At 34.0% G+C, this 18140-nt stretch overlaps 1 protein-coding gene across 1 annotated transcript; it reads right to left on the minus strand.

Moving 5' to 3' along the window:
* Positions 1-14959: 14959 nt before the first annotated feature.
* Positions 14960-16262, minus strand: LOC120425429 (uncharacterized). The gene is made up of 4 exons (XM_039589962.2): positions 16100-16262; positions 15940-16034; positions 15683-15881; positions 14960-15621 (listed from the first exon to the last, which is right to left on the minus strand). Exons 1-4 carry the CDS (start codon positions 16218-16220, stop codon positions 15509-15511), a joined length of 528 nt encoding a protein of 175 aa, XP_039445896.1. The 5' UTR covers positions 16221-16262; the 3' UTR covers positions 14960-15508.
* Positions 16263-18140: the final 1878 nt, after the last annotated feature.

Consider the following 18140-nt stretch of genomic DNA (forward strand, 5'->3'; position numbering starts at 1 on the left):
AATATTTCGCAGTAACAAGTTTAAAACAGCTGTCCCAATTCAACCCGAGTGGACACTACACCCCAGATGACGGTAACACGCAATATGCAACATTACACGCTGAAATAAGTAGCCTATCAGTATAAGAAACCAACTTGGCAAAATTAACAAGCTCATATTGGTTTTTGTTTCTTCCACTGTAGACGTATTGACTGTTGTGTTGTTTGAGCTTTCGTGTTCAAACTCAATCTATTTCAATGAATCATTTTTCTCCTGGATCCTTCTGGATATTCTGGCAGGAAAAAAAGTTTGATCATTAAAAAAATGAGAGCTCGCAAAGTAGTTTAAACTTCTTAGATTTCTATGCATTCTACACATCCCGAACCGAAGTAATTCACACAGGAATACCAAACTTTAGTAGCACTTGGGCAAATAACAGGGACCAAAATGTACGCTTGGTTATCCAGTAATAGATAGTAAAATACCATGAAATCCTACCAAAATTTTGCATGAGGAAGATCACAACAATACTAAACCATGTTATTCCAAGGGTAAAATAAAACCATTTCAATACCACGTTGTCTGCCTGTGTGAATCAATCGGACCGCGCACTGGACTCACAATCCAGAGGTCACCGGTTCGAATCCCGAGGCGGACGCAAAAAATTCTAAGTGTAAATATAGGTTTTCGGTGCCCTCTCCCCGTGCCATACCTTCACACTTAGGAGACCCGGGAGGCGGAGTCTTGTCGCAAAAAGAACGATACACGCCTGTGGATCCGTTGACGAAACCGCAAGGTTTAAGAGGGCCACATTATAAGGTGTTACGTCGATTCCGTTCCGTGCAATACCACGTTGAGGTATTCTGGATTTTGGATCATTGCTTGAATACCAAATCCAACTCCCTTGGCATATCCCATTTTGGTATTGTTGTGGTCTTCCGCTTACATGATTTTGGTAGGCTCGAGCATAACTCAATCAATCAGGACGATCCTATTTTCCAGCGATCTGTAAGGATGTCTAGAAGATCATAAAATTGTGCAGAACTCAATCTTTTAATCGATTTGGTGTCTTCGGCAAAGTTGTAGGTATGGATAAGGACCACACTGGAAAAAAATGATACACGGTAAAAAATTGGTAATTTTTAATTTAATTTTTTGTCAATGAGTAATTCTCCGTCAACTCACACAGCAGTTGCCCCGACCCCTCTTCGATTTGCGTGAAACTTTGTCCTAAGGGGTAACTTTTGTCCCTGATCACGAATCCGAGTTCCGTTTTTTGATATCTCGTGACGGAGGGGCGGTACGACCCCTTCCATTTTTGAACATGCGAAAAAAGAGGTGTTTTTCAATAATTTGCAGCCTGAAACGGTGATGAGATCGAAATTGGGGGTCAAAGGGACTTTAATGTAAAATTAGACGCCCGATTTGATGGCGTACTCAGAATTCCGAAAAAACTTATGTTTCATCGAAAAAAACACTAACAAAGTTTCAAAAATTATCCCATTTTCCGTTACTCGACTGTAAAAAAATTTGAAACATGTCATTTTCGAATCTATTTTTTTTTGGTAAAATCACGATAACTCGCGATGTTTGTTTATCAAACCCCTTATGTCCATACATCAAAAATTTTGTAATTGTCTGCTCTATAGCTTTGTAGAACATTGTCACACTCTAAAAAATAACCCTGCAAAGTTAGAAAAAATACGAAATTTTAAAATGAAAAATGTTGTTCTAAATGAAAAAATGACCCTTCTGGGTCAATGTAGATTCGAAAAGTACATTAAATTTCCCATAAAATGACATGTTCCAAATTTTTTTACAGTCGAGTAACGGAAAATGGGAGAATTTTTGAAACTTTTTTAGTGTTTTTTTCGATGAAACATACGTTTTTTCGGAATTCTGAGTACGCCATCAAATCGGGCGTCTAATTTTACATAAAAGTCCCTTTGACCCCCAATTTCGATCTCATCACCGTTTCAGGCTGCAAATTATTGAAAAACACCTCTTTTTTCGCATGTTCAAAAATGAAAGGGGTCGTACCGCCCCTCCGTCACGAGATATCAAAAAACGGACCTCAGATTCGTGATCAGGGACAAAAGTTACCCTTTAGGACAAAGTTTCACGCAAATCGAAGAGGGGTCGGGGCAACTTTTCCCGATTTCGTGTGAGTTGGTAGAGAATAAAAATTGATTTGCAAAAATTACTATTTTTAATTTTTGATATGTTAAAAGGGACATCAAATGTCAACTTTTCAGAAATTTCCAGAATGTGCAAAAAATCTTTGACCGAGTTATGAATTTTTGAATTAATACTGATTTAAATAAAATCGAAATATCGGTCGCTAACAATTTTCAGCCTAATTTTTCGATGTAAAATCAAATTTGCAAACATAAAGTATTGCATCCAATATTCAGATTTTTGAAAAAAAAAGTTCTCACTCCCCAGATGACGGTATGAATTCATAAGTATACATTTTGCTTGTGGCGAGAGGTTTTGAAACATTTTTTTTATATTCTGGACTCCTTTGTGTGCATGGATGTTTGTCGAAAGTTTTGGTTTATTTTCGTAAGTAATGAAATGATTTAAGTTTGCTCACGTTTCACGATTATTTTGTTATTTTTTTGAATACTAAAACTACATTATAGCAAATGCCAAAAAAAATAATCTTATCCACAATTCGATGGTGAAACAGTGATTGATTCTGCACCAAAGAACCAGCACCAAAAATGAAAAACGGGTTCATTCCGAAGCATCGTGTTCTACCGACATTGGACTATCCACCACCAATCACCCCAGCCAGGACACATTCCTCGAAAATTGATCCGGATCTTCAACAAGTGGCTTGCCTTTCCGTTCACTTGGAATGACTCCAAACCTCGAGCTGCAAGGTGCAATTTCGCCGTCCGAAACCAATAATCCGCAGCGCTTAATCTGGGATCTGCATTGCTCGAAGTCGAATTACACCGCGGCTCTTGCTTCGAAATGTGCTGGATATTCTGGATCGATGTTTTGGGGAGGAAAAAAGTGCTCAATAAATCAATTTTTAAGCTACAAACTATCGAGACAGCATCAACAGTTTATCGTCAACATGTGTTGCCAAATCGAACCGACACAACAAAGAGCACACGTGATGCCACCCACTCACAAGGGGGGGTAATCATCATCTTTATCAACCCGCCGCGGGGGGAGCAGATCCACGAAAAAAGGAGTTCAGCTTTGTGCCAAGGTGACAAAAGCTGCACCATCAGGGTTGGTACAAACATATCTTTGTATCCCTTTTTTTTCTTCCTCCTGTGAAATGGAACGTGTGTCCTCCGGCATGAAGACAAGGGCTTGCCGCCCCCTCCCTCTTTTAACAGGATACGAAATAAAAGTTTTATATTTGTCAAGCGTCGCCGACCCGGATTCTGTGGAACGGGATCGGTAGATTTGTAGACAAAATAAAGTGTGAGGGAGGCGTGGGGGTGTGTTTCAAGTATTCGGAGGGAAAAAATAAACTCCCAAACAATAAACATCTCTCTCGACATCGTAAAATTTGTCATGATTCTGTTTGAACACACCCTGAAAGGCAGCTTGAACATGTTGCGAGTTCGAGTTCTGTCTGTGACGAACGTGTATCATATTTGGAGTACTTTCGTATGCATGGTGTTGCTGCAACGCTGCTGCTTAGGCGGTATTTCGGTTTTTACTTTTATGCCGAAGGAAAGTTTGATGGATTTGTGGTTATTTTCCGATTAGTTTTATAAATAAAATATTCATCAAAATGCAGCTAGATCAAAAGCATTCTGTCGTCTATATGAATACCATCAACTGGAGCGAATCGGTACTAAAGACTAAACCGTTTTTAAAGCACATAAAAGCTTTAAATTTAAAAAAGATACACTGTTCTGTGTTTGTTATATCCAAAACTAAACCAGAACATCCAAATATTGTGCAGTAATAGGTCTGAAAGCAGCTGTCCCATTTCGCCCCATGTGTCGCGTTTCACCGCAGATGACGGTATTCATAAAACATTTCAACGATTTAATTTTTTAGAAACAGAAATAAAAAAAACAACAAAACAAAAAAAACTGCGTTTATTGAAAATGGAATAGCAGTTTTAAAAGCTGCAGCAAACCTTACACTACAAGAACAAATAAATGAAATTGGTCAATCTTACACATTTGGTATGTTTTCGAGGACAAAAAATACGATTACAAGCTTTTTGCCTTCCTCACTGAGGATAGGCTATTAAAAACACTTGGAAAATTAACTTTTTAATTTGACTTCCTAGATTAACCTTAGGGGGTTGGAATCACTCTATAAATGAGAGGAAGGCACCAACCACCTAAAGATGGATTAAGTAACGTTTTTATTAATTTTTAAACTAGAGGTGGGCAAAACCGCTCTTTTTTAGGAGCCGCTCATTTTTTTTTCGATCATTAAAAAGAGCGACTCTTTTGAACGGCGAAATTTTGATAAAAGGCGTGTCCACGTGGTTTATGCACGGAGAGGCCGGCCGGGGCAAATCTAAGAAAATCTTGGTTAATTAAACTAAAAGTATGTTTACACAGGTTTTTTCTTCAACAATCGATTGTTGATTTTTTTAACCCAAAATTGCTGACCACCAGTAACTGAAATAGTTAGAATTGCAATTTTGGTTGGTTAAATGGCCGAAAAAAATTTTTAGCAGTCGACTGCTAGAATATTTTTTGCAGAAAAATATCTATTTTTATTTTCTTTTTAGCTGAAATATTGTGGAATATTTTGTAAAAAACAAGCTGAACCATATTTTTCAACTATTTTATTTTGTTGTAGCAACTGAAATATTTTTGCATGCAGCAAATTATTAGTGGTTTATAACAAAACATTTCTTTATTAAACATAATTTATGTTAGTTTTGATATATATTTTCTTTAATTATTTAACAATACATGCTGGGCCGAATTTCTCGCCATATTTTTAACTATTGCCTTACTTGAATACAGAAAAATATTCGTATGTGTAGTCAATAATTAGCTGTTGTTAGCAATATGTTTAATGAATTTGCAGTAAATTTTTTAATAATGCCTCACAAATTATTGCTTGGTGTTTTTCTATTTCCTTTTATTCTGCCTAAAATTTTAACTTATTGTACTAATTCGTTTTTTGCATGAAGTTATCAAATTACTGTTAAAAAGCAAAAAACTTAACTGTTGTAATAAAACATCTAAAGTTTGGTTAATGTTTAAAAAAAACTACGTTGCATTAACCTAAAATATAATAAAAACGCATATTACAAATTTTGTTGAACATATTTAAAAAAGATGTTTAATTTCTCGTGAATTCCTTAAAAACAGAAACCGAGCAAAATTTTCACCAAGTTTTAAGCTTATATTTTTATTATGTTGTAGAAAATTAAGTGTTGTATTCACTTACCATCACTGTGAAATCATCCGATGAGTCATCATCATCTATAACGGTCTCAGGTTTAGTTATTTTTCTTGTGGTTGGACACAAAATTCACACCATAATGAACCTTTTGCTGCAAGACATGTGAAATTTATTAGTAATTAAATACAAAATTCTAAATTTCGGCTATAAAATGAAAAAAGGATCGTAAATAAATGTTATTATAATGAGGAAAGAAGAAATATCAAAAATACTACTTACCAAGCTTGCATCAATTTAACAAATATTTTTGGCAACACACGTACTCCGATTCCTGAAAAAAATATTATGAGTTTTACTTATCAGTTTATTGAGCAGTCCTCTTTCAACAGCATTTTTAAAATATTAATTATCTTCATTTGTATATATAAGATATATCTTTTATAAATTTCATTTATTTTATTACCTTTAAGGCTGGATTTTCATGGATTGTGCAACGACATCGAGAGCACGAGCATCGAACCAACTCGATGCTCGTGGCTTGCGTTACTTCCGTTACTTCATTTAGCTTAGACACAACCCCAAAATCGACTTTCCGGATTGAGGAACACTTGCATGCAAGTTAACGAAGGATGGAAAATGACAGATTCAAACGTAAACAAAGCAGCATTGCGTGGCGATTGGAATTCCAGAACAACTTTTGAAATAAGCTGATGTTGTTCAATAAATCTTTTTCAAAAAGGCGCATGATTAGACTAGCGCATAATTTAATTAAATAAAACCTTTTGCCTCATGTTCGTTGCGAAAAATCATGCAAAAAAGATGAGAGATAATTGAGGTTTTGCAGCGCGACTGTGTTTCAAATGTAGGTGGCGCCAAAATGAGGATACTTGCCAAAAATCCTATTTTTTTCTGCTGGATTGAAGAACAAAATTTTTAATGAAACTGATTGCAAAAGACGAGAAATTTTTTTTTGCTTTAAAATAATGAACATCATTTTTTGGGCGCGCAGAAATTTTTTATAATTGATAACAGATGTGTTTACGTATATTCAACAATTTTTATTGATTTTTGACAGACTTTCTTGCCAAATAGTCCAAATTACTATCTTTTTCTAAATTTACAGTTTTCTCATAGAAAAATCAAACAAATATTGGAAAGTTGTACACCAAATTGTTGGAAATAATTTTTCTCATCCGAATCCGGCATAAGTTTAATAAAAATGTTGATTATGAAGGAAAAAACACATTTTTTCAAAAAAAAAATCATAGGTTTACGCTATTTGTTCATTGGTGGCGACATGTGTCTTTTAGCTTAGCTGCAAATTCTCTATAGAGTGGACCAAAAATTGGAAAAATTTCAGGAATTTCAAAAAAAAATAAGTAATTTAAAAAAATTAAGAAATTTAAAAAAAAAAACTAATAATTCAATAAAAAAATAAATAATTTAGTGATTTAGAAAATTGAGGAAATTTAAGAAATTAAAGAAATTAAAAGAATTAAAAATTTATAGAATAAAAAAAAAATAGAGAAATTTTAGAAATTTTTGAAAAATTAAAAAAATTTCGCAATTTTCAAAATTTTCTAAATTTTCTAAATTTTCGAAATTTTTGAAATTTTTAAAATTTTCGAAATTTTCAAAATTTTCGAAATTTTCGAAATTTTCGAAATTTTTGAAATTTTCAAAATTTTCAAAATTTTAGAAATTTTAGAAATTTTAAAAATTTTAGAAATTTTAGAAATTTTAGAAATTTTAGAAATTTTAGAAATTTTAGAAATTTTAGAAATTTTAGAAATTTTAGAAATTTTAGAAATTTTAGAAATTTTAGAAATTTTAGAAATTTTAGAAATTTTAGAAATTTTAGAAATTTAAGAAATTTAAGAAATTTAAGAAATTTAAGAAATTTAAGAAATTTAAGAAATTTAAGAAATTTAAGAAATTTAAGAAATTTAAGAAATTTAAGAAATTTAAGAAATTTAAGAAATTTAAGAAATTTAAGAAATTTAAGAAATTTAAGAAATTTAAGAAATTTAAGAAATTTAAGAAATTTAAGAAATTTAAGAAATTTAAGAAATTTAAGAAATTTAAGAAATTTAAGAAATTTAAGAAATTTAAGAAATTTAAGAAATTTAAGAAATTTTAGAAATTTTAGAAATTTTAGAAATTTTAAAAATTTTAGAAATTTTAAAAATTTTAAAATTTTTAGAAATTTTAGAAATTTTAGAAATTCAAGAAATTTTAGAAATTTCAAAAAACTTAGTAAATTTATAAGTTTAAGAAAATTTTAATTTTTTTTTAGAAACTTTGAAAATTTTAGAAATTTTGGAATTTAAGAAATTTAAGCAAAATTTAGGCAAGCAATCCGTCCAACGGTGCACGGCATCCTCCTGCAAAACAATGCCCAGAAATCCGGCCACCGGTGGACGGATTCCTCCTGCAAAACAATGCCCCGAAATCCAACCACCGGTGGACCAGTTCCTCTTGTCAACTTGGCCAGGCAATCCGTCCATCGGTGCACAGAATCTTCCTGCAAAACAACGCCCAGTAATCCGTCCTCCTGCAAAACAATGCCCAGAAATCCGGCCACCGGTGGACGGATTCCTCCTGCAAAACAATGCACCGAAATCCTTCTACCGGTGTACAAGTTCCTCTTGTCAACTTGGTCAGGCAATCCGTCCACTGGTGGACGGATTCCTCCTGCAAAACAATGCCCTGAAATCCGTCCACCGGTGGACGGATTCCTCCTGCAAAACAATGCACCGAAATCCTTCTACCGGTGTACAAGTTCCTCTTGTCAACTTGGTCAGGCAATCCGTCCACTGGTGGACGGATTCCTCCTGCAAAACAATGCCCTGAAATCCGTCCACCGGTGGACGGATTCCTCCTGCAAAACAATGCACCGAAATCCAACCACCGGTGGACAAGTTCCTCTTGTCAACTTGGCCAGGCAATCCGTCCACTGGTGAACGGATTCCTCCTGCAAAACAATGCCCTGAAATCCGACCACCGGTGGACGGATTCCTCCTGCAAAACAATGTCCAGAAATCCGGCCACCGGTGGATCAGTTCCTCTTGCTAACCTAGGCAAGCAATCCGTCCACCGGTGGACGGATTCCGCCTGCAAAACAACGGCCAGAAGATTAACTCCATTTCACCTCATTTCACCATGCAAAATCAGCTGTTTTGATTGTTGACAAGGTCTGGTTTGACAGATAGAATTTGTTTCGTCAAGTTTCATTCCCATCCCGTACCAAGCGTTTCAAAGCGTTATTTAGGTTTGTGTCTAGGGTGCCGCTGAGGTAGCAAAAAGGCACTGAACGAGCATCGAGTTTCAATGCACGGACATTTTAGCAAAGCATGGTCGTGAGTATGCTTTCGATGTCGGTCGTCTAAAGATGCTCGTGCATCGAAAATGAAAAGTCGGAAAATCGCATTTTCGCAACTTTCCGGCGATGGGTATGTGTTTGTTTGTGCTTATACTACCATAAAATATCAATCCAAACCATTTTGCGATTTAACCTGATTGATAAAAATGAGTTTTCGGCAAAATATGACCACGAGCATCGAAAGCCGCTTTCGATGTCGGTCATCGAAAAATCCATGAAAATCCACCCTAACATCCTCTCTCTTCACAATTACAACACAAACTCAACAAATCGACCGCTCTTGTTCGAATCCTGACTTCAAATGACACACGTTAACAAACCCAAGTTCATCTTTTAAACATTCAACCATTTGTTAAATTTATTCAACCAACAACATTTTTGATTTTCCTAAAACCAAAACTAACAGTCGATCACGTTCATTCGAGTTTGGGAAATCTGTTAGATTTTTGCCTCTAGCATTTTCAACAAACAGGTTATTGAATTAATACTGAATTTTGGTTATTTTTACTGAAAACTGGTAGTAACAAGTACGTTTTTGTTAAAATTTACAAATGTAATTGTTTAATTTTCTGGGCACAGTCTCTCCGTGTGGATGGTCTCAAAGGCTATTTACAAGAAAGTGAGATTTTTTTTAGGTTTTTATAGAATTTGTATAATTTATTAAAAAAATATATATATACATTCAAAAAAAAAGGACATGCGCTTGAAAATCATAAGTCTTGGCAGTCTCTATGTCAAGGTTTCGGCTCAAACCTAAACGTTCGATATTGTATGGAACCCATACTTAAATCTAGGGTTTTTGAGAAAATTGCTCCTAATTTTTCGAAATTGTGTTTATTTCTGCCAAAATTGAACAATTGCTGGTATGTGAAGAAAATATTCTGCGAATTCTTTTCTACATTGCTAAAGTTTAAACGGGCAAGAGGGTTCGATTTCTTTCCAAAATCTTTTATGCTAGGGGAACTTTCTCAGCCTATTTCTATTATCGGCCTATCAGCACTTTGAACATGAATTACAGCTTTAATAAAGTGTTTTTGACTGTTCCAAAGTAATAAATAGCTCAAACAAAAGTGAGCAAGCAACTCTCCATTGTTGATACATCTGAAATATTGATTAAATAGCGGAAAACGGCAAAAGTGATGAGAATTGGTCGAACGGCTTAGAGTGATTAAAATGGGCATATTTCCCCTATATATTATATTTTAGTAAAATTTTCGAAGATAAGCAACTTGAAATGCTCAAATTCATATTCTAGTAATACTTACGATCAGGTATATATTGATTTTTTTTCTTAATTTTGTTTAGAATATCATTCACGCTTGAAATTTCAAAGAAAACTAGAAACTGAATAAATATAAGTTTGAAAACTTTTAAGTTTTGTTCAAATATGATCCATCCAATAAACCAAATTTTCATTTTTTGCTCTTTAGGTGTGTTTTTGAATATCCCTGACTCAAGGTGGTCTTAAAAACACCCGATAGGCAAAAATTGAAAATTTGGTTCATGGGGCCTTTAAAAAAATCTCCAGAAAAAAAATCTTTCTCCGGAATTCTGGGAGAATTGCTCTAATGGCAAACATATGAATCATGTATTGCTATATTATAAATATTACCGACGGCAAATGCAAAAAAAGTTCTAAAATTTTAATTAACAACGCCAAATAGATAAAGAATGATTTATAAATCTAGGTTGTTGTTAGAACATCAAAGTGAGAAGCATTTTTACACTTCTAGGTGAACAAATGTGGATTTCTTTCTTTCCTCTTTACACAGTATCACTCTCATGTTGGCACTTTACAAAATTCACATGAGAAGCAAGCGTAAACGCCAGTTTTTTTTTCTGTGAGATGCACTCCCAAATTTCCAAGTGTACATCAACCAACTGCGACTGCCTGACTGACTGTTGCGAGATATGACTGTGGATTGAGACAAGAGGTACTTGGTATAACATTTTGCATAAATTCTCAATTCCTGACAAACAGCGCCCACCCACATACTTCTTCCATTTTTCTTTTATTTGAGATTGTGAAAATCCAGTTTGCTCACAACGACGACGGTGCACAAAGAAGATTCAAATTGTTGCCAAAGCTAAAATCAGGTTAAGTGAGCGTTCTTTTCCCCCCGAAATGGTATCGAGTCTCTTTCGGTTGCATTTTGGTGAACAAAGTGACATGGTTGTGACATGGTTTTCAAATGAATCAACAAGAGCAACAGAACTGGCTAACGTAACATTGTTTCAAATTTGTAACGCATTTTAACTAGGTAGCTCAAAGTTAGGGTTAGGAGTAGCCTTTGAAAACTTTTTTCGTTTCCTTAAATCTACTAAGATTGACAATGTTAAGATTTCAATATATTTTTTCCAAATTTATGTATGCTTTTGAAATCGTAGACAATCCAAACTTTTTTTGCTAAAAAAAACAAGTTCAATCATCGTCGAAACCGCGTTGAAAATTATGACCAAGCCATGAAATATCGACGTCTGGAGCAGAAAACTAACCTATCTAATCTATTGTGCAGCACCGAAATCTTGCCTTCCTCCGACAACGTCGTCATTCCTTATCACAGGTACACGTACACCTCTTTTACTTAGCGTGCATGATCTATAGGCTAGTTTCCTTGTTCCGAGTCAACCTGAAATTGAAAATGCTGAAAAATGGATTTCCCTCTCTTTTGAATGCCCAAATCTACTCCCACTCACGGGGATGAATCGGTCAGCTTAAAACATACAAAGCTTTTTCAAAGCTATAGCGACACGATTTGGAAATCCGAACACTTAGTAAGATATCATTTGTGTTATAGCTGGAAACATCTTTTAATGAGTTGGAAGTGTACAAATAACACTCAAATATGGTACCTATTGCTGAAACATGGTTTATGGAGTGGTAAATAACTGGTTTTGATATTGTTATCTACACAGAACAAAATAATGTAAATTTGGAAGCTGTAATTTTTTAAGGTTGAATATTACCTCTGTTATGATGTAATTTTACCTCAATTTAGACTGAAAAAGTGACATTACTCCAGAAAAGTGGTAAAATTACACATTTCCAGAGGTAAAATTACACCTTTTTTCTGACATAAAAGATGTACCCCTTCCCAGATGTAATATTACCATGATTTTTTTTTCTGTGTAGTTATTAGCTTATTGTAAAAAAAACCAAAACAAACCGAAAAGACTGAGGGGTTAATGGATGCAAAAACTTTTTTCTAACTTTTATTTGATTTCAAGTCATAATCATAGAAATATTAAGAAGTATGCATTGTAAATAAATTTGAGTAACATTTACTTTTATATTTCATATCGGTGGTCCCTTCGTAAGTTAACGTCTCTAGGCTACGTTCTCAGCCCAGTTATCGAACAAGAACTGTATTTCACTTTTTATAAAAGTTTTGGTATAAAGACCACATTTCATGGCCAAAACAAAGCTCCTGAAGAAATAGGTCAAAATTTTCCCATAGTTCTCGCTGAATAAAAAAAAAATAGCAAATTGGGTTCTGGACACTTATAAAATCTTTGAACAAGTTATTGATTTCCTTTATATATTAATATTTTAAACAAATCAATTTTTAAAACAGTTTTAGTATACAGACCACATTTTTTCCTTGATAAAGTGGTCAACATTTTCCTATAGTCCTGGCCATAGTTTGTAAAATTAAAAAATAAGATCAAAATGAGACCTGGGTGAAGTTATCCTGGGCGGTCAAACTATGGTCTTTTGGTTATCTTACGGCAGATTATGAAAAATAGAAATGATTCAAGAAATTAAACACCGTTTAATAGTTAAGATTTCCAAAATCTTGGAAATGGTTTATAATCTAGATAACGGATTCAAAATTCAATAAGTTCAAACATGATCTGAAAAAATCCCAGCGCTCCTCAGAAATAAATGAAATGATTGAAGTAAACAGTCAAAATCTCGATGGGCCAGCTGTGAGGAGTTTATATGTTTATTCTAATGATGCAGAACATTATTTCCAAGTAATACAAGTATGTTCTTCAATTCGGCATTCATGCCAAATAATTTTAAAAATGTTTGCAGGAAATATTTTATTAATGTTTTGACTAAACTCAAGAAATTCTCTATAAACCTCGCATATTCTTTAATTTGCCATAAAACGAAGTAATTTTTTAAATTATTTTCAGAACATTTTTTAATAAAATAATATAACATTTCTAAATTTTTGAAAATTCTTTTAATTCAAATCAAATTTTATATAAATATTTTCGAAATTTATTATCAATTATTTGGAACGCATCATTAGATTAATTTTATCAACTCCTCATACCTGGCCCTTCGAGGTTTTATTAGAATTTATTTGAATTTTTTAAATTTTATTGAATTATGTTCTGAAAAAAATTTAAAAATTATTTGGCATGGATGCAGAATTGACAATTTACTTTGATCATCTTTTTTATTTCTGGGGGTGGTAGGGGTTTTGCCGATTATTTAGATTCTTATGAATTTTGAAGGATTGATTTTGATTTACCCATTTTAAATCTTTACTGTTTTTATTTATTTGGATTGTTTAAATAGTTTTTACATCCTAAAAAAATTTCATCTTCCATAATCTGCCGTAGGATAACCAAAAGTTATCCTGGATGCCATAAAGATGGCCGCCGTTTTTGGCCGTAGGATAACTGTCATTGAATAACTTCCCTTCTTAGAGAAAGATGGACAGTTATCCTGGACGGTTATCCTACGGCCTATGGCCGCCATTTTTATGGCATCCAGAATGACTTCCCCAGGATAACTTCCCCGATCTTTCCATTCCTTTAGTTTTTATTATCTAACTCTTTCTTAAAATCTGTTAAATAACAATTTTTATTCTAAGTGTCGGGGATTTTATAATTTTCTCTTTTCATTACCCATGATCATCATTTTCTGATAACAAAATTTGATATTTTAACAAAGCTTGTTATTGAAATGATTTCCTTTTTGTTATTCAAATTCCGGCTCGGACCAACACAACTGGTGGTCGTTTTCCTTCTGGATTCGATTGCTTAGTAAAGGGAAAGTAGTGTACCATCATAAGCTGGACCTTATCATGACACCTTAAGGAATGACGACCTATGGAATTTTAACATTAATCCGCTTTGATAATACGGAACCCATACTCTTCATGGGTCATGGGAAAAAAATACTTTTACTTTCCTTAAAACGTAAGATGTAAAAATCGAAGGTTTTAAAAGTCTTCAAAAAAAGTTCTTTAGCAATATAAAAAAATGCTTTTTTTCAGTGTACTCATTTGTTTCTGAAAAGTCTGATCATAATCTTAAAGTTTACCGAAGGCTTTCAAAATCATATCATATCAATTTTTAATGAAAACTCTATTGATTTGTCGATTTGCGAAAACGTAGGGTTGCCCAGCTACTCGTATTTATCAAATTGAAAGTTTAAACTGTTGTTCAAAAGTCTCGTCTGTCTTCGTTTCATAGCCATTCACGTTCCATAAAAAAAGGAAGAAGCCTCGGATGTTCTCTCCGGGCAGTTAGCAGGCTAATTTCTATGCAATGGCGTCCGGGTCAGCCGGACCTGTTCCGTCGCTGGACGGGCTCACCTGCTGTGAGATTCTCGTACCACAGAACACGGTCCAAGCTGTGGCCTCTGAACGGGAACACAATGGGGCCGCGGTCAGCAGCAGCACCGGGTGTGTTGTTCGATGGCAAAGTTATGACGTTCACGGCATGCACTGTAATACAGTTTTGGTTGATTTTTTTTAAACACTTTCAAGAATGTAGATTTTCGTTGTTGGAAATGTCATTGTTGTTCACGAAAAAATGAATGTTGCGCGTTGACTGTTTAATAAACTTTTGCTGTGTATTCAAAGCACCTGTTATTTATGTTGACTTTGATAAACGATGTTTTTTCGGCTGACTTGGTGGCTTTGTGGGTGGCTCTGGAAGACATAACCAAACAGGATAATAGTTTTCATAGCCGATAGTTTATGGGGCATTTTTGTTATCAGAGTTAAACAAAAAAAAATTTCTTTCCATTTGATAAACAGAATTGTTTTTAATAATCTAAATTTAAAAAGTATTTTGACACCGTTGTACACCACTATTCGTAAAACTTGGCCAATATAATTTGAAATTATTGTGTTGCTTAATAGTTTAAACGCCCGAATCTATGCAACATGCACTAAAGGCACACCACATTCGAAGTTTTCCAGTTGGTTAGTCACTCGCGTAAGCAAGCTTAATCAGATCAAACGGCCCGCTGGGCACAAACTAATGTTCTCTTCTGAAATATCACAAATTTGCCTCGAGATAATTTTATTGATGTGACTTATGCAAATGACAGACAGCTGCTGCAGGTCCAAGCTGATAAATGACTTGGGGGTTAAATTTTTAAGTCGGAAATTTGTCGCATGCTTGAAAACATAAAAATTTCTTTCGAGACATAAAGCACGCGATACTGGGGAATATTGCTCTTGGGCAGGTGAACTTCACATTGCGGGTAAGGAAATAAAATGAGTTTTATCCTCGATATTTATGGCAATGCAGAGAAGTGACGGTTTAGGACGTTTTGGATGAGCAGTTAACTGCGCGGTTACTTGCAGCTGATGGCGTAAAATAAACAGTGTCAATTCATTTGAGGCCTTTTTAAGAAATAATGTTGTTGATGAAACTATAAAAAAACCTTGCCGAAGTAAATCATCTTCTGTGCATAATTATGTAAGGAAGACTATTTGAAAAAAAAGCAAAAAAAAAACAGAAACTCAATGATCCAAACTTTATGTTCATCATAAAGATTTCCTCGAAATTATTCATCATAGCTATTGCATATCAAATTCTTTAAATCAAATCCGGAATGATAACACCATCATCTCCGGCAGCAATCTGAGCAGCATCATGCCTAATGACTTCAATCACACGCTTCAGGATCCATACGACCAGAATGTACCACACTGTAAAAAAATCTGATTTTACTCTTCATACATAAACAAGTAACTACACGAACAATCTTACGAGTTTCTAGAGTAATTAGAATACAAAATCCAACCGTTGCACCAACCAGACTTATACTCAAATCTTCTACATAAGATGTTCTGACGTCATCACTAATTACGATCCCCACCACGATGCAACCGATGAACAGCCCAATCGATACGAACGCGTAGACTGTTGTCACAAATCGAAGGTAATACTTGACAAAGTTTGCTCGATGCTGTGAAAAAATAAATAAATTTACAATTTAATCGTTTAAAATAAATTTACTCTCTTACCATGAACAAGCCAAAAACTAAAAGAATGTTGAAGACCATCGAAATCAGTGAAAAAACAAGTGTCAGCACACATGTAACGCTGACGGTGCTGCGTCCTGTAATGTTGCAACATTGTTTGAACATTCAGATCACCATGTACTTTATATCTGGAACCACTCACCGGATAATCGATCGTTCACCTTCACCATGTGTCCCGAGTTGATGATCAGCAGCAACGAGCATACCAGGCAAATTCCAGCATAGCTGTAGCCGATCACACGGGAAGCTTTGAGGGAAACCATTTTGGAGCACTTAGCAAAATCACAAACTCCGACCAGATTGACGACAAGTTCTCAACTGAATCCGTTCAAAATTTCTTTAGTAGACACTTCACAAAAGTAACTGGAGATCAGCTTACAGTGTATCGCTGTGTTTATGTTTATGCTGGCTGAGAGATGTGGCGACGATCGTACAAATGCTTGCGCAAGCATTATGTTCTGGACGCAAGAAAGAGTGCTCCACGATTACAATCGAACGCTTTGTTTGAAGTTTTGAACGGATTGAGGAGTAATGGATTGAAATACTTTCGGGAACTAAAGATTCAGTTTTTGATAGAGATAAATTTTTGATTAAGTTATTTTTTATAAGACAAAAATGAAAGTTTAGCGCGTCCAGCACCTGAGATTTTTTTCAACGTAAATCTCAAAATTTTAATAATTACTTTAAAAAATATGTTTTCACTGAAAATCGTGTACAGTTGATTGGAAACTATGCTCAGATTGTGAGATAAAAGTTTGGTGTCTTGGATAAAATTGCTTCGACTGACCTGCTTTACAACTTCTTAGAAGACAAAAAAAACTAAAATATTCCTGAAAAGTCACATTTTCAAAAACTTCCCATTCGTGAACTACCCTTATTTACTGCAAAATAAAAACAAAAAGTTGTCCTTTCCTATTTGAGCAGTTCTCTACGGAATCGGTCTTTTTTCTTTAATTTTAATTTTTGTATTTTTTAATCCGACTCAAACTTTTTTGGTGCCTTCGGTACCCAAAAAAAGCCCTTTTGCATCATTAGTTTGTCCATATAATTTTCCATACAAATTTGGCAGCTGTCCATACAAAAATGATATGTGAAAATTCAAAAATCTGTATCTTTTGAAGGAAGACTAACATTTCAAACGGGCCAAACATTCAATATTACGCCCATTTGAAATGTTAGTCTTGATTTAAAATTTTTGATAATATTTTTTTCGAAAAGATCGGAAAATTTCACAAATGTTTCATGTTTTAACATTGTAAATCGGACTTATAGTTGCTGAGATATCGACATTAGAAAATGGTGGGTTGTTTGGGTGAGACTTAGAAAACATCAATTTTCCTGTTTTTTAACCTTTGCATGGCAATATCTCAGCAACTGAGGGTCGTATCAACAAAGTCCGAAAAAGCAAAATATAGAGAATTTTTTCAGCTTTTCAAAAATATTTTTTCCAATAGTGGGCAAACATGGGCACTATTTTTAAAAAAGAGCAGTTCTCTAGGATTTCGGTCATTCGATTTTTTTTGTATTTTTTAATCCGACTGAAACTTTTTTGGTGCCTTCGGTATGCCCAAAGAAGCCATTTTGCATCATTAGTTTGTCCATATAATTTTCCATACAAATTCGGCAGCTGTCCATACAAAAATGATGTATGAAAATTCAAAAATCTGTATCTTTTGAAGGAATTTTTTGATCGATTTGGTGTCTTCGGCAAAGTTGTAGGTATGGATACGGACTACACTGGAAAAAAATAATACACGGTAAAAAAAATTTGGTGATTTTTTTATTTAACTTTTTATCACTAAAACTTGATTTACAAAAAAACACTATTTTTAATTTTTTTTATTTTTTGATATGTTTTAGAAGGCATAAAATGCCAACTTTTCAGAAATTTCCAGGTTGTGCAAAAAATCACTGACCGAGTTATGAATTTTTTAATCAATACTGATTTTTTAAAAAAATCGAAATTTTGGTCGTAAAAATTTTTCAACTTCATTTTTCGATGTAAAATCAAATTTGCAATCAAAAAGTACTTTACTGAAATTTTGATAAAGTGCACCGTTTTCAAGTTATAGCCATATTTAAGTGACTTTTTTGAAAATAGTCGCAGTTTTTCATTTTTTTAAATTAGTGCACATGTTTGCCCAGTTTTGAAAAAAATATTTTTGAAAAGCTGAGAAAATTCT

This window comes from Culex pipiens, chromosome 2 (assembly GCF_016801865.2).
Source record: "Culex pipiens pallens isolate TS chromosome 2, TS_CPP_V2, whole genome shotgun sequence".
NCBI classification, from domain to species: Eukaryota; Metazoa; Arthropoda; class Insecta; order Diptera; family Culicidae; genus Culex; species Culex pipiens.

What these genes read in the sequence shown, in the direction of transcription:
- LOC120425429 (XM_039589962.2), bottom strand. Translation starts at nt 16,220, where the DNA reads ATGGTTTCCCTCAAAGCTTCCCGTGTGATCGGCTACAGCTATGCTGGA. An exon ending in GGTGAACGATCGATTATCCG is followed by an intron (nt 16,035 to 16,099) that starts GTGAGTGGTTCC and finishes GCAACATTACAG; the next exon opens with GACGCAGCACCGTCAGCGTT. An exon ending in TCTAATTACTCTAGAAACTC is followed by an intron (nt 15,622 to 15,682) that starts GTAAGATTGTTC and finishes ATTTTTTTACAG; the next exon opens with TGTGGTACATTCTGGTCGTA.